Genomic DNA, 22734 nt, shown 5'->3' with positions numbered 1-22734 from the left:
TAGTAATATATACGTTCATTTATGAAATATTGTTGTTGTTATTTTCAGTATCTATATTTAAAACAATTAGTGATGAACTCTTAGATGGTGAAATCACCTGAGAACTGTAAAATATAATCAATAAGCTAAATTATCGTAATAAAATAGATGTTAAATATCTCTTGAACTATGTTGTAGAAGATCACATAACTTCAAAGATGTTGATCGTCGAATAAATAAAGTATCATGAAAAATTATAAAGAGGATAAAGGAAGATGATAGTTTTACTATAAAGCACGTTTCTTGGACCGGAACTCTTATAGAAGCAAAGATATTGAATAATTTTTCGTTGAGCTATCACAAATGTACTTCGGAATAAAAGAAAATTGAAGCATATTTTGTTAATTCATCATAAAATTTATCATAAATTAAATGCAATTTACAAATTAAATCGGTATTTATAGGTATTATTAACCTTGATGGGGTCAATTTGGTAAATTATTGGGCTCGTATAAACATTTGGGCTTGGAGTCCATTGATGAACCGTTGTCCAATAATATTAAGCTTAATAGGCTCAGAATTATGTCAAAGCTTAAGAATGTGTACGATTTATAAACACATCACATTCTCTTCCACCATAAAATGTACGCTTTATTCATGCATTCCTACACACACTAAAACACACATCGATCTCACATCGTTTTCTCTATTCGCGTTCCTTATCATTTTACTCTTTCTTGAACTATTTTCCCAACTAACTTGAGCGTCAGTGTTTCTCCCCGGGGCTCAAGCCCTGGGATTTCAGGTGAACAAAGTACTTTTTCAAAGATCGAGATTGGAGAAGGTGTTCGATAAAAGTCAATATTGATGGTGGTTAAATTGATCGACTTCCATCAAACTTTATATATTAGATGAGGTCTCTTAGAATTTTAAAATATACGTTACCTTATCAATTTAGCACGTCTTCCTCAAGACGGGTCCGAAAAAAATTATTATCTAAACAAGATTATTGATTTGTTGAATAATATTTATTGAGGTTCTAGTGTCAAATAATTAAGTGTATATAACAACCGGAGGTTGTTTAGAGGCTTTTTAGGGAAAATGTAAAAACCTCTTCTAATAAAAATAATAACTCCAACATTATATTTTACACATAATCGATCAGCAAGATATGTAAAATATTGTTCTGTTATGACTTATGAGATAATTAATGAATTCGTGGTTTATGAGATAATTAATGAATTCTCTCTTGGGCTTGTTCATTATTACTCCCTCCGTTCCAAAATAATTGTCGTTTTAGGGTGTTGTGCACATATTAAAAAAATTACTTCCTCTGTCCCATATTATATGTCTTTTTAGAGAGTTTTTTTTGTCCCAAATTATTTGTCATTTTATATTTTCAATGAAGCATTAATTGCATTATTTTCAATTTTGCCCTTAATCACTCATAATTAATTAGTTGACAATCAATTAATATTGAGGATGTTTTAGTAATTTTATCTGTTTTTTACTATAATCTATGCACATTTATTGATTTTCTTAATATGTGCAAAATAACCCAAAACGACATTTAAATTGGGACGGAGGGAGTAATAAATATGTGTGGATTTTAGGAAAATACATATAATACGATTAAAATACCCATGTGATTAATTATATCTCAACTAATTAAGAGTAATAACTAATAAGGGCATAGTTGAGAAAACGGTAATTAATCCATCATTGGAATTTTAAAGTGACAGATAATATGGAACAAGAAAAACTTCCCAAAGCGACAGTTAATTCGAAACGGAGGGAGTAACAATCAACTATATATAAACACAAAATTAATTACTTACAAATGCAAAATTAAGGGAGAGAGATGATTCTTATAAGTTATAACCATAGACATTTAATTGCTTTAATTTTACTTATGATTCTTTTTAAAAACTTGGGGGTCGATTTGGTTCCAAATTCACCATTAAATAATTGAAATATTTATATATAAGTTTTAATGTAATAGCCTTTCATGAAAGAAATTAGCCTTTTTTAATTATGTGAAAAAATAAAATAAAACGTGCTAAGATTCTTCTTCGTGTTGGACATCTAGCTTGGGGACCAATTGTTCAATTTGAAGTTGTCCGGTGCAAGTACGGAAGCTTTGTAACTTTTTTTTTTTTTTTTTTTTTTTTTTTTTTTTTTTATCTTTTTTTTTAAATATAAGATAAATTATGAAAAACCCTGAACTTAGGCCAAATTAGGAAAAATACCCACACCTATCCATAATTGTTAAACTCCCCCGACTTTTATTTTTGTCTTACACCGACCCCCTTAGGGTGTAATTTTTACAGAATCTTTTTGAGTCCATGTAATATTGCCCGAAACATGTCGATTCTACCCCTGTAGACGTGACATCTATTTATGCTACTTTTATAGAGACAAAAATTACCCTTCGAGGGACTTTTACACGGAATATTTATTCTTCATCGTTGTCACTAAAGTTGATTTTTGTCTTTAAGAAGTGACATACAAAAATGTCACGTCCACGGGTAAAATTGACATTTTTTGGGGCAATATTCTGTGGACTTAAAAAGATTTTGTGAAAAATTATACCCTAAGGAAGTCGGTGTAAGACGAAACCAAACTGTTTCATAATTTAGCCTAAGTTCATGGGGACTTTTGTAATTTACCCTAAATCATATACATTCCATGAAATTCATTTAATTATCCTATTTACATAAAATTACACATATTAATGGAACAATAAATAATATATATATATATATATATATATATATATACACCGTAATCCAATATAAGGGTATGAACATAATGGACAGTGGCGGAGGCCGCATATGACCAATGGACCATCGCCCCTTTAATATTTCTTAAATTCCTATTATCTTTTATATATAAAAACATTGCGACTAAAAGTATAATTGGCTCCCCTCGTAATTTTCTTGTATACATTCAACTCCAAATTTAAAATCTTGACTCTACTAATAAGCTTTATACAAGAGGAATCAGAGATTAACTTAATTACATGATAAATAAAGAAATTAGTGCTACAAGAAATAGAAAAGAATTTGATATTTGACGTGAGACTTGTAAAATCAATTAGTTCAAACAAAAACTGAATTTCAAATCTCATTATACATTTTCAATAAGGGGATGGCTAAAACAAATACCGTTTATTTCTCACTTCAATACCATCAACAGAAAAAATAGAAAATAAATAGATAATGACGTTAATACCCTTAATAAAATCAATACCACACAAATTTTGTGCGTGATATTGATTCTCATTAATGTTAATAATGTCATTACCTATTTATTATCTATTTATTTTTTATTTTTTATGTTGGTGGTATTGAAGTGAGAAAAAACGGTACTCCCTCCGTCCCAATTTAAATGTCGTTTTGGGTTATTTTGCACATATTAAGAAAATCAATAAATGTGCATATATTATAGTAAAAAACAGATAAAATTACTAAAACATCCTCAATATTAATTGATTGTCAACTAATTAATTATGAGTGATTAAGGGCAAAATTGAAAATAATGCAATTAATGCTTCATTGAAAATCTAAAATAACAAATAATTTGGGACAAAAAAAACTCTCTAAAAAGACATATAATATGGGACAGAGTGAGTATTTGTTTTAGCCACTCCCTTTCAATAACCTTTATTTTTTAGGAAAGAGAGATAGAACGTCTATGTAAATCTCAAGGTTACTTTTTATTTAATGTCTAATCTCAAGTTAATTACAAGATTGATGGCGATAAACCTTCTCCAAAATGTCCATTTATTTATCTTATTGTCTTATATTGTAATTCTATTTTCTTTTAATTTTTTTTGAGGAAGTAATTCTAATAATCTATTATGTTATAAGAATATCTATTTTTTTAGATAGTACCAAACTACCAAAGTATTTAATGAATCTATTTTTAAAATTATTTTTGTTCAATATTATATGTCACTTTACATTTCCAATAGTGCATTAATTGCATAATTATCAATTTTACCCTTATTAACTATCTCCAAAACTCTCTCACATTAATTATCGGCAAGGGCATTTTAGTATAAGAACATATATTTTTCTAAAATTAAGCAACATTTATTGAGATCATTAATCCTTGTGCACAAGCTAAAAACGACAATTATAAAGGAACGGAGGGAGTATATTCGATGAGTGATCAACCCATAGTTCTCGTATATTAAGGTGATGTGTGCAAAGAAAAATAAAATTAAAAACAACTTTTAATCTTTTTTTTCTCATGCTCTGTTTTTAGGTGTTTGTAAAATCAATTTGCAAATTTTCTTCACCCCAATGATAACTTATTCATGTAATTTTATTTTGTTTCTAAAATAATTTTTTCTTATAAAAGCAAATCCATCCATTCGTACATTTATTTTATGAATTGGATGTAATAAGGTTTTATGCAAAGAAAATAAAAAAGAAGTGGAGATATTTGTTGGAATTTGGTGCAGATTTTATCTGGGTAATTCGTCTAAAAATATTTTGGTTTAGATGAATTTATTTTCTGGATTGAAAAAAAAAATGAAATATCAAAAGCAAACAAACAATTGTACAAACAATGGAGCTAGATGAATCACAAAAAATAATAATCAATAATAAATTAATAATTAATAATTAATTAAAAACCAACGGATTATTGAAGAACCAAACCTCCATCAATTATTATGGAAATATCATAGTAATAACTATAAGCCACCTTTCTCCAATACCCACCACATGTCTGTTTTTTATTTTAATTATTTATGATTTAATTCCCCTTAAAATTAATATCCAAATCTAACCCCATTAATTATTTATTTCTTCAATTTTCACCCCTATCAGGGGAACTAAACTCTCTCGTCACGTACGCTCACAACCAAACAAAAGCTTCCCAACACGCCACTACACGACACCGTTTCCATCCCTCCTCTCTCTCTCTCTGCATCTCTCTCTCTTCTCTCTCTCTCTCTCCATTTCTCTCTCACTAAATTCATCATCGGATCTGAGTTCCCCAAAGTTAAAACCCCTCCTCCCAATATTGTCCGATCTCTCCGTATCCCCACGCAGCAATCACACACACACACACACTCTCTCTCTCTAAACCCATACATCTTTCTCTCTCTTCGTATACGTACAACATATACAGTCGAGCGCTGCACAGTGAGGAAGAAGAGTAAAGGAGGAGGAGGTGGAGGTGGTGGCATTGAATTGGTTGGTTTTCGGGCCCGAAGGTCCGGCCCGAATGCGATACGAATCGGGCATTGCGAAACCGGGTCGGATGGAATATGGTAAGCGATGAGCAAACCCCGGGAAGGAGAAGAAGACGACGAGGAGTACTACCACGACTCACTTGACCGGCTCCTTTCCTCCGCCAACACTTCCTGCTCCTGCTCCCCGCCCACCTCCGACACCGACGAAGACTACGATCCGACCCGTATCTACAGCCCCGATTACCATGACCCGGTTCTTAAATTCCCCATTGGCGTCTCCCACAACTACAGCGTCTGGATCTCTCACCCCTCGTCGGTGGAGGAGCGCCGCCTCCACCTCCTCCGCCAGATGGGCCTCACCCGCGACCCCTCCCTCCTCCGCCGCCGCAGCCCCCATCAATTGAACCCCCTCGGTGAGGCACCCCACAGTAACGAGTCTTCTTCGAAATTCATTAGTGATACTTGTGATTACGTTAATTGTTATAATGTTAGTAATTGTGACGGTAGAGCATCTGGGATCGTACGATCGAGGTCGGATGGGGACTGCAGCAATTCCCGCACGAGTTCCGAAGTTCAACCGAATGATATGGTAATTGATGGAATCGGTGTAGATGTAAATAATAATGATAATAATAACCGGAGCAACCATCGAATCTGTTACGGTATGGACAGATCAAGAAGCGGCAGTGAATCTCCGGTGACGAGTAATCTTTCCCCAAATAAGCCACCAAAGGGGTCGATTAGATTGGATCGCGACCGTAATGGGAGCCTCGGTAATTTGCTGGACGAGGGTTCGCATTGTAACGGGGCGGAAGATGTTAACGCCGTGTGTATGATAAAGAATTTGGATAATGGGAAGGAGTTTGTGGTGAACGAGTTGAGGGAGGATGGGATGTGGGAAAAAATTAAGGAAGTGGGAACAGGGCGGCAGCTTACGATGGAGGAGTTTTCGACGGAGATGTGCGTCGGCACTTCGCCGATTGTTCAAGAATTGATGAGGAGGCAGAATGTTGAAGATGGGAACAAGGATGGTTTGGATTCGAACGGTGATGGAAGCTGTGGGAATGGATTTAAATTGAAAAAGAGGGGCAGTTGGCTGAAGAGTATAAAAAACGTGGCGAGTTCGGTTACTGGACTGAAGGAGAAACGGAGCAGTGATGAAAGGGATACATCGTCTGAGAGGGGCGGGAGGAGATCCAGCTCAGCCACAGATGACAGCCAGGATATTTCCTTTCATGGGCCGGAAAGAATTCGTGTGAAGCAGTATGCGAAATCCGTTAGAGAGCTTACAGCTGTTTTCAAGAACCAGGAGATACAGGCCCATAATGGTTCGATTTGGGCGATTAAGTTTAGTTTGGACGGTAAATATCTGGCTAGCGCTGGAGAGGATTGCGTGATTCATGTGTGGCAGGTTGTGGAAACAGAGAGGAAGGGAGATCTGTTTTTCGATAAATTGGAAGATGGGAATTTGAATTTTCTGTCTTTAGCGAATGGATCGCCTGAGCCTTCTTCTATGTCGCCGAATTTAGATGTTCTTTCGGAGAAGAAGAGAAGAGGGAGGTCATCTATAAGTCGAAAGTCTGTGAGTTTAGAACAAATAATGGTGCCGGAGACTGTGTTTGGCCTTTCGGAAAAGCCATTTTGTTCATTTCGAGGGCATTTGGATGATGTGCTGGACCTCTCCTGGTCGAAATCTTCGGTCAGTTGACATTTTTTTTAAATAATTCTCTTTGCTTTTTCACCACCATGGTGTTTTGATGTACATTGATGATTTGGGTAAGGTACCAATTGCATGTTGGATTTGCATTTTAGCTGTTTTCATTCAATTCAAAGTCAGTTGCCGAAATTTTTTTCCCACCAAAGAATTCTGGTTGAGAAAATATGAATTGTGGGTAATAGGTTTGCTAATGGAATTTGGGTTCTTCTGTACAAAGAAATTTAGGAGTTGACCTAAAGTAAAGTATTCAAAAAGAATAAGAATGAGTCTTAAAAATGTTTTGCTTGTGATTCGGAAGACTCGCCCTTGAATTATTATGGTCATTTGTTTGAATTAGAAGCAGTCACCGAACAGGATTAGTAAAGTTAAACAATTCTCGTATACATCACAAAGCTGTTAGTTTTCTTTTATCGTATAAACTATTTGTGAGGGTTATTTAATTTCGGGCGTGAATAAGAGAAATGTTCTTACGTTTAAATTGGTAACCATATTTCAATTTTCAATCTTCAGTGTCGTGTTGATTAGTTGAGCTATTGAATTGTCAATATGTCAGGACATCGAAACATTAAGCACGTTGTATACAACATACATTGGCATAGTAGCTAAGTTCTATTTATGTTTCATATTCCAAATTTTGTCGGTTTCAGTTAAATTTTAAGCAGTTCAAAATTTCCTTACAGTTCTCTCTTCTCTCCAGCAACTGCTCTCATCTTCAATGGACAAAACAGTGCGGCTATGGGACTTGTGTAGCAGGACTTGTTTAAAGATCTTTTCACATAGTGACTATGGTAATTCCCACCAATCTTTTCCACTCTTTTAATATTATGAGTGCCGGGTTATATAATATAAATAACCCTACCGCCAATGAATTGGTCCACCGTGTTACTGGAAATCTACTGTATCGATCTGCTGTAAGAAATGATTTTATTGAAACGGTGAGGGTAAAATCGGAATTCTGGTTGCCATAGTTCTGGTGGGATATAATTAGATTAGCTTTGTGGGTTTTAATCGGTTGATAATAAAGAAAACTAGTGTGGATCAAATTATGGGATACGGAATAAAGTTTCTATACAGTGTTCGAGAGTTTCTTGCCTTAATGTGCTTGTCTCAATCTTAATTTGATCAAATACTAATTTTCAGCAATCTTTGGATGCAGTTATACAATTTAATTATTGATAAATTTTCTTGATTTCTGTGAAACAGTGACATGCATCCAGTTTAATCCCGTCGATGATAACTACTTCATCAGTGGTTCTTTAGATGCAAAGGTGCGAATATGGAGCATTCCCGACCACCAAGTTGTCGACTGGAATGATTTGCATGAAATGGTCACTGCAGCCTGCTACACACCAGATGGGCAGGTTAGGCTTGGATTATACGAGGCTGGAATTAATTTATTTGATATTATTTTGCATTATGATTGGGAAAAAATCCGTTTTAATTACGCATATTTTTAGCTTGTTCTCAAAGATATGTTTGTAAAATTTGGTAGGGGGCATTGGTTGGTTCATACAAAGGCAGCTGTCGCCTATACAACACATCAGGTATGATACGAATACGATTGCGATTTTGAGAATGATAAATTTCTATTGTGAGTAAATAATTAATTATGTATATATTTCATGTCACGCAGATAATAAATTGCAGCAGAAAAGCCAGATCAATCTGCAGAATAAGAAGAAGAAATCCCATCTCAAGAAAATCACTGGTTTCCAGGTACACCATTTTGTTATCTTTGAGAAACAAAAGTCGATTCTTGAAGTTACTAATATATTTTTATTCAATAGTTTGCACCTGGAAGTACATCAGAAGTGCTCGTCACATCTGCAGATTCCCGTGTCCGAGTCGTTGATGGTGTTGATCTTGCTCACAAGTTCAAAGGTATGGAGATGCACGCGATTTTTTTTTATTCTCTTTATTTAGAATTTAATTGTGTCTTTAAATTCTTAAAGGTGGTGGTTTTGTGGTTGTTTAAAATTCTCTAATTACCTTTTAGTTATTGCAGACATAATTGCGAGAAAATATAAGAAAATTAAATCATATTTCTATTGTTTCTTTGTTTAAGCTTTAATGATGAATCTTCAACAGGGTTCCGTAACACAAACAGCCAAATCTCAGCCTCCCTAACCTCCAATGGCAAATACGTAGTTTCCGCCAGCGAGGACTCATACGTATACGTTTGGCGGCACGAAGGCGGGTCCCGCCCAAACAGAAGCAAAGGCGTCACCGTCACAAGATCCTACGAGTTCTTCCACAGTCAAGATGTCTCCGTTGCAATCCCATGGCCAGGCTTGTCCGAGACATGGGGGGGCGGCGCCCCCCAAGGGCAAAACGGTCATTTCGATAACCAGGACGACCTCTCCACCGCCAACCACCCCACCACCCCCGTCGAAGAAGCAACCAACGGCGGGGGCGGCGAGAACTCTCCAGTAGCTTCCGGAAGCAGCAACAGCCCGCTCAACGGAACGCTGTCTAATGTCACAAACGGCTATCTGTTCGATAGGATATCGGGGAGTTGGCCTGAGGAGAAGGCTCTACTGGCTGCCGGCAAGAAGAATCGGAGTAGTCCACGCGTAAGTGTTGACTTTACAAACGGGGTTTATCAGAATAAATCTGCGTGGGGTATGGTTATAGTTACTGCCGGACTTAGAGGTGAAATCAGAACGTTCCAGAATTTCGGTTTACCCGTTCGAATGTAGGCTGTTATTACAGTTAAGTGCCTAAAGAACTCTGCCCCCCTAAGTCAGCAAAATCTGTATAGATATTCTGTGAGATTGTAACATTCGCGAGTTCTTTTTTTTTTTTTTTTTCTCGATCTTGTACCATTGCCTCAGTCGAGGAGTCCTCAGCTGGGGAGGGTAGGGCGGGGGCGGGGGGTGAAAGAAGATGTTATACTATTGGGGTTAGAAACCGATTTTATTTTGTGTAATCGGCAATTGTAGAGTTACGAGTATCATAAATGTAAGCAAAAATACTATATCAATTCATTCAATTTTTATCTTTGCCCTTGTTTTTACTTTTGTATACGCGAAATCGGAAATCGAAAATCGGAAATACTACTGATGGTGAATATTCATCTATTTTGAAGTGTTTTGAATAGCATAAAGAATGCAGACTATATCTTATAGTTATACAATGAAGCTGAAAAAAAAAACAGTTAATAATAAATGAATAAATTACCAAATCTTGATTTGTGGCAAAGAAGTGAAAACTAGGTCCCTGCAATTTGCAGACTGCTGCTGCTGTAAGAATAAATATTATCCAATTATCCATCCTATGATTTTTTTTTCTCCATACCTTATTTCATTCACCCCATAACTGTTTGCAGACATATACTACAAAATAATAATTAATAAAAAAAATAAAAGTCAGAGGAAATCTCAACCACAAATTCTGATTGGTATTCACTGTCCAGGTGGCATGTAATTCCAAATAATATTATCTTATCCTTGCTTCATTTCATTTTCATATCCAAATATTTATTATTAATATTTTTAATTTTTCATTGTCCAAAATCTTGCAACATTCTTGTACTATATATACTTGAGTTCACACACCATCAATAGTACCAACTTCTTTACTTAGATTTATTTCCAAAGTTTAATAAAAGGAAATTCAACTTCATTAATAAATAATGGCTCTACAAACTGCTGCTGCATTTGTCCCTTCTTCATTCTCCCTTCACAAAGAGGTCAGCCTATATGCTTCATTTCATGAACTTATATATATTTTTTATATAAATTAATTTAATTTATTATTATTCGAGTAATAATAATATTCGGCTTTCGTATTATAAAAATTAAATTGTTATTTTTTTGTAGGGAAAATCATCGTTGAAGGAGTCGAGCCTGTTTGGATTTCCACTAGTAGATCATGTCAAGGCTGACATGAAGAGAGGATTATTCAATTCAAGAAAGTCGGCTTCGATTAGGGTTCAGGCGGTGGCGTCGGCGGCGGCAACCACCGCCCCGACATTCACCCCTTCGACGGTCCAAGGTAAGAAAACCCTAAGAAAAGGCACCGTAATAATCACCGGAGCCTCCTCCGGTCTGGGGCTAGCGACGGCCAAATCCCTCTCGGAAACCGGGAAATGGCACGTCGTAATGGCGTGCAGGGACTTTCTCAAGGCGGAGAAAGCCGCCAAAGCCGCCGGCATGTCAAAGGAGAACTACACCATCATGCACCTAGACCTCTCCTCCCTCGACAGCGTCCGCCAGTTCGCGGACGGCTTCAAGCGCTCCGGCCGCCCGCTCGACGTCCTCGTGTGCAACGCCGCCGTCTACCAGCCGACCGCCAGGGAGCCGTCGTTCACCGCAGACGGCTTCGAGCTGAGCGTCGGCACCAACCACCTAGGCCACTTCCTCCTCTCCAGGCTCCTCCTCGACGAAATGAAACAATCCGACTACCCGTCCAAGCGACTCATAATCGTCGGCTCCATCACCGGAAACACGAACACCCTGGCAGGAAATGTGCCCCCGAAGGCGAGCCTGGGAGACATGCGCGGGCTCCAGGGCGGGCTGAACGGGCTGAGCTCCACCATGATCGACGGCGGAGGGTTCGACGGGGCGAAGGCGTACAAGGACAGCAAAGTGTGCAACATGCTGACGATGCAGGAGTTCCACCGGAGGTACCACGAGGAGACGGGGATCACGTTCGCCTCGCTGTACCCTGGCTGCATAGCGACTACCGGGCTCTTCAGAGAGCATATTCCGTTGTTCAGGCTACTTTTTCCGGTGTTCCAGAAGTTCGTTACGAAGGGGTTTGTGACGGAGGAGGAATCCGGAGAGAGACTCGCGCAGGTGGTGAGTGACCCGAGTTTGACGAAGTCCGGTGTGTATTGGAGCTGGAATAAAGATTCGGCGTCGTTTGAGAACCAGTTGTCGAAAGAGGCCAGTAATGCCGATAAGGCGCGTAAAGTGTGGGAGATCAGTGAGAAACTCGTCGGTTTGTCCGAAGCCGCCTGATTTTAGAGAGAGAGAGAGAGAGAGATGAGAGAGAAGAGCACCTGTAAAATTTATCTTCATTATCAGTAATAAAACCACTCGATCCACATTTATTTAACTTTTTCGGTAGTTAATTAATCAACAGTTTTTTTTTTTGTTTGGAGCGTTTGTTGTTTCTTAATTAATTAAAATTTAATTTTATAAATTATGACTGCTGCTACACAAACATCGAAAACAAATTAACGTTTTCTTTAAGCTTCAACATGCCATGCAGCATAAAGATGATGCATATCTAATCAACTCAAATATTTCATATACCAAAGGGTATCATTAATATTATAATGTAAACAATATATTAATAACACTTACTAATAAATGTGACCTAAATAAAATATTGTTAGCAAGTGATCACATCTTCTGGATAACTCTAATCACATTACGGAGTTAATGAACCACGTGATAAGCACATGCATTGGCACATGCAGTGCGCATGCTTTCTGTTATTGCAATGTCAGCTTTCGGGCCACCAGAGAGAGCATGTGATTTGTAGTGTTTGGACATTTTTGTTTTGTTTTCGTTCTTTCCCAAAAACAAAATGGGATTTATTACACTTTTCAAATCATTTTCTCAAAACAATTTCAAAAGTTTCTCTCTCCTTCAGACATCATGTGACTGCTACAGTAAAATGATTTGAGTGCTACAGTAAAAAATGTATTCACTAAAAAACAAATAAAAATCACTTCATCTTTTAATTTTTTTCTTCAAAAATACTTTTTTCTAACACCTTTAAACATGATTTGACTGCTACAGTGTATTTTGTCTCCTTCCAAAATACAAACAAACATTATTTTCATTCTCAAATTATTCCCCCAAGACATATTTCCTCAAAATGAAAGCAAAATAAGATCCAAAACGCTTCCAAACATTGCCGTAGTTTTTTGGGCGTCGTATAAAGCTGGTGGAGGTAGCGGGAAAGCAAGGGAGAGATCGTGTGTGTATATATATATATATATATATATATATATATATATATATATATATATATATATATATATATATATATATATATATATATATATATATATATATACACTAGGCCAAATTTCATTTCAGGCGACTTTTTTTTTGCGACGAAAAATGTATCGTCGCTCAAATTGCGACGTTTTTATGTATAATCGTCGCAATGATGTATAAATTAATTTTACATTTAAAAATTTTGAGTAATTATTGCGACGATTTTCCGTTACGTCGCAATAATCATCGCAAAATTGTCCACTAAATTTCCCTGAAAAACTTGCGACGTTTATTATACATAAGTCGCAAATATGCGACGTAAATTTTTTCATTCGTCGCAATGGGAAAAATATAATCCAAACAAATTTTAATTAATAACATTTGCGACAAATATAGGAAAACGTCGCAGATTTCAGAAATATTGAGAGGTTTCTGTGTTTTTTAGTCGCAATAGTTTTCCAATTAATTTATTTTGAATTTCGTTGCGACAAAAAAGATGAAATCGAAATAAATGTCGCAATAAAAGCGGCAATTTTATTTCATTAAACTTTTTACTGCGACGATTATTGCACTAACGTCGCAATTATGATTCTATTCGTGCGACTAATTTGATTAACGTCGCATTTATCTGACTATTTTATTCATATAAAATTTGCTTCAAGCGATGATTTATAGAAACGTCGCAATGTAAAATTATAATCCCTTTCGTACGCCCTAATTGAACACACTACCAAAAAAATGGGCTTTTGTGACAGCCAATTTTGACACTAAATTGATGAAAATCTGTCACAAATGGTGTTTTGTGACGGATGTGTGACTGAATGGTTCCGTAAGAAAAGGCCTCGTCACTAAATTATTTGGTGACAGATAATTTCAATCCGTCACAATAATGTGACGAAAAATTCAGTCACAACGAAAAATTATCGTGTCACAAATATGCTGGTCAACGCCCTCATATTTTGTGACGGACTCTGTCACAAACAATTTATCCTCGTCATTAATCTGTCATCATTCATCCGTCATATATACTGTCACAAAGAATCTGTCACATACATTTGTCACAAATTTTTAGTCACAATATCAGTCAAGCTGTCACAAACACGTCAGAAGTTTTCGTCACAATTCCACAAATAATATTAAAATGACAATTATATTAATATTTTTTTTCGTATAATATATTTTAGACATTGTATTCCAAATATTTTTAAAATTTCATTCAAACCAAAAAAAAAATGTAACGCAGAAACAACAAAATACCACGAAGTGTCAATGATCTTAAAACAAAATATCATTTCTTTTACAATATTTCTATATCTGCAGCTAAAACAGCTAAAACTGTACTACGAATGACAAGCCACAATTAATATCTTATTACAAAACATTGTTCTCTTTTGTGTTCTACAATCATTTATGTTCCATCTTTTTTCAGTCGCTGCCATCTTTTTCGCCCAACTCTTTTGCTTCCAACATCCGCAGGCCGTGAAATCATATTCTACCTTTCTATCCATCACATACCTTGATCACTCAACAGTTGAATTTTGACTATCTTTCAAATTTGACAATTTCATCTCGTATCGGGGTAGCATATGGTCCATGCCGAACAATAGTCCCACATCTGCATCACTCTATGAATAATCTGAACTGCGTCTGAATATCTAACACAAAAAGGAGGAGATTAAAATTAAACCAAGTCCAACTTAATTATCATGAAACAAATCACCAAAAGAAAATTACTTCTACTGAAAAGTTCAAAATAAAAGTAATTTACTGCATCATACGAACATAACCAGGACATACATAGAGAAATCTATTACATAATCACTTAAGGAATCGATTGAGATGGTGTTGTGCTTGTGTACAAGGATTGTGTCGTATTGTTCTCTTGATTCTAGAAGTAAAATTATTCAATCTTACCCTCAAGCAACCATTTCCATGGTTTTTGAGATGATTGAATCTTGAGTCGCATACATATACCAGTTCCAGTAGCTTCTATGTACTAGTTTTCGTTTTGAATATCCTGCAACGAAAAAAAAAAATCAAATAATTCCATATAAAATTAAAACAACAACGATAAAAAAAACTTGTACTATAAGTATTTTAATGTACACGTGTGTAGAGGGAAAAGAAACAGAAGGTGCAGAGCTTCTTTGCAGCAATTTAAATGCATCGGGCCTCAAGGTCCAAATAATTATAACATCTAACATATTTTATTTGACATCATCTAGTTATAATTACGTACAAAAATCGTCCATCGTTTAAAAATGTACACCTTAATCAAATCATTCATCATTGATCAAAATAAAGGGAATAAACGACAGTGTTCTTCAGCAAAGACTTAAAAAAATGGACCGAGTAGGATGAGTCGTTAGTACTACATATAAATAAAGAACATAGCATAATGACATTCTGATCAAATAGTTAATTAGAGAACAATAAACAAGCTTATTGGTTGATACACTTAAACAAAATCCCTTTCAAGGAGCAAAGATTGTCTACGGAGTATTAAAGATGAAACATTTACCTTATAAAATACTTCCGCTTCGCCCAACTACTCAATAGAATACCTAAATTTTCAGTAGTTGAATGACTTTTGTCAATCAAAAAATATATTATCATTCTCTGAACTGAAATGTATAAAACATAGAAGCTATACCTGTAGCTTAATGTGAAAAACACGACAAAAGATCTCTGACGGTAAACTGCACATTGGTACCCTGTAATTCAATTACTGATTTGTAGATGCCTCCAACTAAAATATCCCACAAACAACATTAGTTCAAACATCAATCGGAAATTTAAAAAAAAAAAAAAAGAGGTACCTATAAACGAATCACCCAATAAACATAAAAAGGTATAGCAGATCTTACTATGACGATGGTTCGCCGTCGCCGACGTGTTGTTGCCTAAGAAACAACAAAAATCGATTACGCCGTTGAGGATGTGTTGTTGCCTGGTAGTAGAAATCAATTACGCCACCACAAAATCCTGAAAATCTAATGTTAGAGTTGAGAAAATCGAATTGCAAAACCCACCCCCAAGCCCTAATTGTAGCGCGAATGTGTGAGTGTGTGGGAGTACTGTGTTGTTTTGTAATGCCCGATGTTCTTTGAGTTATGTAGTGGGACTAGTGGGCCTCAACCCCATTAGTGGGCCTTGGGGGTTAATCAATTGTTATTAGAATATGGAGTATAATTAAAACTTAATTTGATAATTGTATGTTATCAATTTCTTTTATTGTGGGTGTGATATTTTAATTTTTTTTTATATATTTTCACGAAACAAAATATAAACATAAGAAAAAAATAATATAGTTTTATTTTTTAGTAGTATAGTACGAAACTATAAAAATAAGTAATACTGTCAATTTAGAAACAAAGTAACATTCAAGTACATTAATATTAATACATAATATTTAAGTAATAATTTAAATTGTTATATTACTTTTTATTTATATTTTATCATATCATGTATTTATTTTATGTCATAATTTTGAAGAAGAAAAAAAATGAAGAAACATATATGTTCAATTTATTCATATTAGTGCAGCATTAAAGGGAATTTACTAAATTTAAAATAATAAGTAACACAACAATAAGCATAGTGACAGATTAATGACGAAACATAAACTGTGATGGATTTGTGTCTGAAATGTATGTGATGACTTCTGGCAGGATAAACACAATGGCAGATTAATGACAAAATTTAAACGGTGACGGCCTTGTGACCGAAATGTATGTGACGGATTTGGGACGGACATGGTATTGTGATGGATCTGTGACCAACATTAATCAAATTCGTACATTCATAAAAAGTTTGTGACGTATTTGTGACATAACCAATTTCCGTTAGAAGATTTGTGACAGAAATGTGACTGAGTTTCGATTGTCACAAAATCCATCACCGATTCGTCACATATTGGTCATAAAAAAATTCTTCATTTCTTTAGTACATTCGGTCACATATTTGTCACTCATTCGGTCGTTAATGGTGACGGATTTAGACTGTCACAACATATCTGTCACAAAAGCCCTGTTTTTTGGTAGTGACACTTTCTTCCTCACCCCTGTGCACCCACTGTCGTTCATTTTCCCTCTCCCACACCGCTGCTACTGCCGCTACAACACTTCGCCGCAGACTTTGAAGCAATCCGCCGTCGTCGTCGCCGTCGTCGTCGCCGTCTCGACCGACGACATCAGCCATTATTCAGCCAAAGCCGACGGCACAGCCATCGCCCAATCCCCCCTATTCCGCTCCTCATCCCTCTTCCACACCAGCGCCACCGCTTCCTACTCCACAGCAATCTGCCGCCACCGTCGCAGCCGACAAATCAACAACTGTTGAGACAAAGTCGAGCCACCACCCAAGTCCCTCTTCTCTCACTATTCCTCCCTCTTCCAAATCGCCGCCACCGCCACTGCACTTAGCAGTCGACACTGGTACAATCTGCCATCCATTCTGCCGTTCACCAAATCTGTAGAGGGTAAGTACTGAAACTCGATTTGACTTTTATTTTTTTGGGTTTGTATATGACGTAACTTATTTTTAAGAAATCTAGGCTATATTTTTACTGTAAAATATGTGAAATAAAAGTTTTGAGAATCGAAATTGGAATAAATAGCTATTTGATTGAGGTGGAGTTGGAATTAACTGGGATGTGTTTGTTTTGAGGTGTGTGCCTTTATGTTTAAATATGCATTTTAGTAGGAATTTTGTTTTGTTGTGTTTGTGTCTGTATGTTTTAATATGTTTAAATATGCATTTGTCCATTTTAAATATGCATTTTAGTGGGAAGTTCATATGGTAGAATTCTTCCAGAAACAAAAAGACAAGAGTCACTCAGAAACAAAATCCAAATACAGAAAATAATTAGTCATTTTTTTAGCAAAATTGCTAACTAGCAGTTAAGAATAATGAAAGGTTATAATTGTGCTTATGCGGTATTTTGAACTTAATTATTCCAAGAGAGACGAATGGGGTTTTTTTAACTCTCTCATTACCGTCTATGTTCTTCAGTTGCATATATTTTCTAAATAAAAATGTCGAAAGATAGGAGTTGAGTTTTGCTAGATGATCATCGGTTGGAAGCATTTCAAAATGGTTTAGAATTTCTAGAATTTTCTTTCGATAGGGCGGCCATTGATGATAAAATAAGGTGTCTATGTAGAGCTTCAAGTGTCGAAAAGTCGGGGGCCATGAATTCGTTCATGGGCATCTATGAATGAGTCGGGGAGTGATGGGAAGGTACAATTGTATTTTTAATTAATTTATATCATTATATGATTTATGCATTGCATCAAAATATAGTAACTTATTTGCTACTATATCGCGAAGCACGAATATCGATTGCAACCGACCATTATTGGGGTCGAACTAGTATCATTGGTAGGTCTCATAAACATAAACATGTAAGTGATCTCGTATATGTGCGATTGTATATATTTTAAGAGTTATTATAAGGGTCTAATTACTTTTATATAATGTTACTACAGATTCAAAAATTTGGCAAAGTTCCTTCGGTTGCAGTTAAATCTAGAAAATGCTATATGAGCATCGGTGCCTTGAAGGAATTGGAGCCTTCCACTGAACTACGTGCCACTGCAGTAAGTTATTACTTTAGTTGAATCGATGCTTTATTTCTACTTGAACATGTTTGGGTTGTATATTGTAGTTGGTGGATCTTTAGTTGAATTATGAATTTATTGGGTACTTAGATATATTTGAATTGTGCAATGTAGTTGGTGAATAATTGAGCAGCTATATGTATTTTGAGTTCTCTAATGTAGTTTATGCATAGTTTTGTTGAATTGTTGCTTTGTTTCATACTTCAGCATTCGTTAGTTGTGTATAGTAGTTGGTCGATCTTTTAAATGAATTATTGTGCAATGTAGTAGGTGGATTTTTATTTGAATTATTGTTTTATTATATACTCCGTATCAAATAGGTCGTGTTAATGTAGTTTTTGATATTACTCGGGCTGATTTTGACAGAGTCTATCAACAATGTATGAATGAGGTCTATCAAGAATGTATGAATAATGGGAGTGATGAAAGCATCGCTAACACGTTAGCTTACGAACGAGTATTGGGAAAAACTAAAAGACTTGGAATCGGTTGCTCAAGTTCAAAGAAATGGGGGAAGGTCCAACTTGTCTTCTACTGGTAGAGATGAAGAAATAGGGGCTTTAAAAGAAGATAAAAGGACGAACATTTTAGGGCCCAAGGTGTCGAATTCCATCCCCAGAATCCATCCGGCGAAAGTAACTAGTTTCCTCGACAACATTAGGTTTGGGTACTTTACTTCATGTGTGAATGATTTAAGTTTTTATTTGGATTATTTTGTGTTTAGATGATTTTGTGATTTGGAATGTTTGGATGGTTTTGTATTTTGAAAGAATATTTTGGATGATTTAATTTAAGCGATTTGTTTAATATTTTGTGTATTTAATTTTATTGGTATTGTTTGTAATTACTGTAAATTAAGAATTAAAAATAAAAATCAGAATTATATTAAAAATATATTCATAAATTTGCGACGTTTACAAAGACATATTGCGACTTTTTTAATTTTTCGTCGCATGGTCACAATAGTTAATTGCGACGATACAGCAATATACGTCGCAAATTTATAACAAAAGTCTGCGACAATTAGTACAAAAGCGACGCAAAGAGAAAAAAATTGCGACGAATTATGTTAGGAAAATATAGTCGCAATAGTGTGCGACGATAAATATTCGTCGCAGTTGGAGGACGAATATAGCGACTATTTGTAGATTTCGTCGCAATATATCCGAAAACGAAAAAAATCCAAATTTGCGACGTTTCTGATCAATCGTCGCATAAGGTTGCGATGTTTTGGGTAATCCGTCGCAATAGTTTGCGACGGGCACTTTTGTGACTTTTTTTCCGGCCCGTTTCGTCGCAATAAAAACGTCGCAAATTTTAATTTTTCGTCGCAAATGAGCTAATTTCGTCGCAAACAAATGTCGCCTGAAATACAATTTGGCGTAGTGATATATATATATATATTGGTGTTGAGAGAAACACGGGAAATCGAATATGCTGGATTGATTTGTTCGACCCTACACCCGGTGATAAATACCGGGTGTGTCTTTTGTTGCCACGTGTATCATTTTTGTATTTTATAATATATTCCCCGCTAGAGTTTACCTGTAGAGATTTTAGAAAAAAAAAAAAAAAAAAAAGGATACGTGGCAGCAGAAGACCCACCCGGTGTTTATCACCGGGTGTAGGGTCGAAGGAACCTGCTGAATTGTAGTAAATGAAGCTTTCTGATAATCTAAGATTGTATCTTGTATTATGTATTCCTAATTATAGTGGATTATATTGGAGTAGCTCTACTCCCCGGATGTAGATTTCTCATTGGAATCGAACTTCGTAAAATCTTTTGTTCATCCTGCTCATAATTATTTTGTGTGTGTATAGTTGATCATCTAGCTCAAGCACAAGTCGTAATATATACTAATTCAACTCTGAGACTTTAGCTTTCGACTATGCTTATAACATGTTAAAAGAAAGCTTCTAAGATATTTTGGAGGTGTTCGGTAGTTTTTTGGAAAAAAATATCTTAAAATCAAAAAAACAAGTTACTGAAAAACTTTTTAAGATTTTATTTATAGGATATTCCACACATTTTTTCATTTAAAATCTTATAATAATTAAAAACAACTTATAAATTTATTATACAAACATTTAAAAAATGTAACAACTTATCAGTTCTTATAACAATTTATCAACTTATCAGTTGTTTAGAGACATTTAGCCAAACGGGCTAGCTACAATATACCACAACAGCAAGCTTCATTCAAATGATATGCTCAAAAACACCAAAAAAAATATTGGCAAAATGGAATTCAAATTCCGCGGAATATATACATTTTACGAGCAATTGTTCAGCTAGAAACAACAAATACAAACAAGAAAAAACAAATTAAAGAAAGGAAAACAAAGATCAAATGAAACAAAAACCTGGTAAATTGTTCATGATCACATGATCTTGATAAGATCAAACAGACCAAATCATAGGCTAATTAACTAAAAAAATAATTAATTAGCATTATTCCAATCAACCCAATTAGCCTCACTCCCGACACGTGGAATGCTGTTAACCCTGGAATACAAATCAACCTTGAAATTAGCACCACACATCACCCCTTCACTATCCACCCTCGGCATTGCCCTCAGCTTATTCATCGGATGCTCAAAGCTCATTAAACCAGATTCACTATGAAATATGCACCCTGCCCAAAAATTAAATATTAAAATTAATAAATAACCCATTTACTTTTTCCAAATTAAACAATTAACCATAATAAAATTATATATATATATATACCAGCTGGAAACGGAGCAAACGATTTAGCACAGCCAGCTTTAATAACCCCCAAATCATCAGAAATTACAACAGAGCCATCAGCAGCTATACCCCAGTACAACTTCACTCCTCCATCAGAACCCTAAATTAATTAAATTACCAACAAATTAATAAAAGGAAAATTACAATTTTCACCACTCAGTTCAATTTTGCATGCACTAATTTCACATTTGATTTCCATGTTAAAAAAAATACATTTCATTCCTATGTTTCAATAATTTAACATTTTTTATTCTTTCTATCACTTTTCCGTTAGGCCGTTAGTCAAAACAGTGATGGACACACGCTTGATTCCATTAGTTCTAACGGAAAATTGACCGAAATGGCTAAAAATATTGAATTTTTGAAATATAAGGTACCAATTGTGTTTTTTTTGTGAAAATAGTGGAGTAAATGTGAAATCGGTGCACATTTAAGGAACAAAAACTATATTTTTTTTCAAATTAATTAACTTATTCGCACCAAAACAACAGAGACCCAATTAAATTAAATAAAATAAAATCAAAATAAAAAATTACCAGAGCAGTAAAAACAGTCCCAATTTTACTGTCGTAGACAACAAAAGCAAAGCTGCCGTCAAGATCCTTAATAACCTGGTCGGCGGGGTAAGGGCCGCGGTCCCGCAGCGTACGGTAAGCTTCGATAACGAGCATAGCCTCGTTGGCGGTTCTCGACAGTCCGTACTGCTTGATCTGTGCGCACAGGTTGTTCAGGCTCCCCATGAACAGACAGTATATATCATCGTACCCACAGAACAGCCTCTGGTTGTTGTGGTGGTGGAGGAAGGAGTGGTGGTGGCTGTCGGGGCTGACGTAGGCGAGCACGGCGGCGTCGCCGAAGTTCATGGAGAAGGTGGTGGTGGCGGGGTGGGTGGAGAGGAATTCTTGTAGGGTTTCGTCCGGCAGCTTTGGTTTCTTGGATTGTTTGTGGGATGCCGGGCTTTTTAGTTCTTCCGGTGGATGCGCGAACGCCTTGTGAAATATTGCCAACATTCTTTTTTTTTTTTTTTTTTTTTCTTCTGCTAGGTTATAAAAAAGAAAATGGAGATGGTGACTGAATTAATTTTTTGATTTTGGATTTGTTTTTACTGAAGGATTTCTGTATATATATATATATATGTATATATATATATATATATATATGTGTGTGGTTGTGATGGATGGGATTTTGTTTTGGAGGGATTGGATTGACACGAGGTTAATGATGTTTGGATAAGGATTGTTTTTCTCGTACTTCAACGTCTTTATCTCTTTGCAACACTTTTCTTTTTGTTTTTTCTTTTATTTATTTTATTTTTTTGTTTTTTTGTGTTTTTGGATCTTTCTTCCTTCACATTTATTGCTCTATCTATGATCTATCTACATAAAAGTTAAAACCAGTAAGATATCTCACCTAATAATATCTTTATTTAGATATTTATTAGGGTAAATTATTAGGGTAAATTATGGCCATCTACTGCTCCCTTAGTTAAAGTATAATTA

General features: G+C 35.5%; 3 protein-coding genes and 2 long non-coding RNA genes across 6 annotated transcripts; 3 read left to right on the top strand and 2 right to left on the bottom strand.

Annotated features, from left to right (window-relative positions):
• The first annotated feature begins 4710 nt into the window (after positions 1-4710).
• On the top strand, positions 4711-9907 carry LOC105968168 (uncharacterized). Its single transcript, XM_012992795.2, has 7 exons — positions 4711-6887; positions 7603-7693; positions 8109-8266; positions 8398-8449; positions 8539-8621; positions 8693-8786; positions 8994-9907. The coding sequence occupies exons 1-7, from the start codon at positions 5274-5276 to the stop codon at positions 9602-9604; spliced, it is 2703 nt and encodes a 900-aa protein (XP_012848249.2). The 5' UTR covers positions 4711-5273; the 3' UTR covers positions 9605-9907.
• Positions 9908-10383: 476 nt separating this feature from the next.
• On the top strand, positions 10384-12004 carry LOC105967399 (protochlorophyllide reductase). The gene is made up of 2 exons (XM_012991998.2): positions 10384-10596; positions 10727-12004. Exons 1-2 carry the CDS (start codon positions 10540-10542, stop codon positions 11867-11869), a joined length of 1200 nt encoding a protein of 399 aa, XP_012847452.2. The 5' UTR covers positions 10384-10539; the 3' UTR covers positions 11870-12004.
• A 2289-nt stretch (positions 12005-14293) lies between these two features.
• On the bottom strand, positions 14294-15982 carry LOC148765978 (uncharacterized). Of its 2 annotated transcripts, XR_016029344.1 has the most exons (4): positions 15516-15649; positions 15384-15426; positions 14777-14879; positions 14294-14517 (listed from the first exon to the last, which is right to left on the bottom strand). It is a non-coding gene; the product is annotated as an uncharacterized LOC148765978 (long non-coding RNA). The 2 variants fall into 2 exon arrangements; XR_016029345.1 differs by lacking the exons at positions 15384-15426; positions 15516-15649 and adding an exon at positions 15730-15982.
• Positions 15983-16925: 943 nt separating this feature from the next.
• On the top strand, positions 16926-19296 carry LOC148765977 (uncharacterized). Its single transcript, XR_016029298.1, has 3 exons — positions 16926-17342; positions 18352-18462; positions 18850-19296. It is a non-coding gene; the product is annotated as an uncharacterized LOC148765977 (long non-coding RNA).
• Positions 19297-20717: 1421 nt separating this feature from the next.
• On the bottom strand, positions 20718-22359 carry LOC105967409 (aluminum induced protein with YGL and LRDR motifs). Its single transcript, XM_012992008.2, has 3 exons — positions 21772-22359; positions 21215-21335; positions 20718-21119 (listed from the first exon to the last, which is right to left on the bottom strand). Exons 1-3 carry the CDS (start codon positions 22243-22245, stop codon positions 20926-20928), a joined length of 789 nt encoding a protein of 262 aa, XP_012847462.2. The 5' UTR covers positions 22246-22359; the 3' UTR covers positions 20718-20925.
• Between the last annotated feature and the right edge of the window lie 375 nt (positions 22360-22734).

Source organism: Erythranthe guttata, chromosome 13, assembly GCF_056151865.1.
Source record: "Erythranthe guttata isolate IM_541 chromosome 13, IM_541, whole genome shotgun sequence".
Classification (NCBI taxonomy): domain Eukaryota; kingdom Viridiplantae; phylum Streptophyta; class Magnoliopsida; order Lamiales; family Phrymaceae; genus Erythranthe; species Erythranthe guttata.
Note: the sequence above shows the minus strand (reverse complement) of the source record. Positions and strands in the feature narration are given on the sequence as shown.

Excerpts from the sequence above, each read along its gene's own strand:
- LOC105968168 (XM_012992795.2), top strand. The coding sequence starts at position 5,274 with ATGAGCAAACCCCGGGAAGGAGAAGAAGACGACGAGGAGTACTACCAC. Across the intron at positions 8,450-8,538 it reads TCGCCTATACAACACATCAG|ATAATAAATTGCAGCAGAAA; the intron begins GTATGATACGAA and ends CATGTCACGCAG. Across the intron at positions 8,622-8,692 it reads AGAAAATCACTGGTTTCCAG|TTTGCACCTGGAAGTACATC; the intron begins GTACACCATTTT and ends TTTATTCAATAG.
- LOC105967399 (XM_012991998.2), top strand. The coding sequence starts at position 10,540 with ATGGCTCTACAAACTGCTGCTGCATTTGTCCCTTCTTCATTCTCCCTT. Across the intron at positions 10,597-10,726 it reads CATTCTCCCTTCACAAAGAG|GGAAAATCATCGTTGAAGGA; the intron begins GTCAGCCTATAT and ends ATTTTTTTGTAG.
- LOC105967409 (XM_012992008.2), bottom strand. The coding sequence starts at position 22,245 with ATGTTGGCAATATTTCACAAGGCGTTCGCGCATCCACCGGAAGAACTA. Across the intron at positions 21,336-21,771 it reads GGACTGTTTTTACTGCTCTG|GGTTCTGATGGAGGAGTGAA; the intron begins GTAATTTTTTAT and ends TAATTAATTTAG. Across the intron at positions 21,120-21,214 it reads GTTTGCTCCGTTTCCAGCTG|GGTGCATATTTCATAGTGAA; the intron begins GTATATATATAT and ends ATTTTTGGGCAG.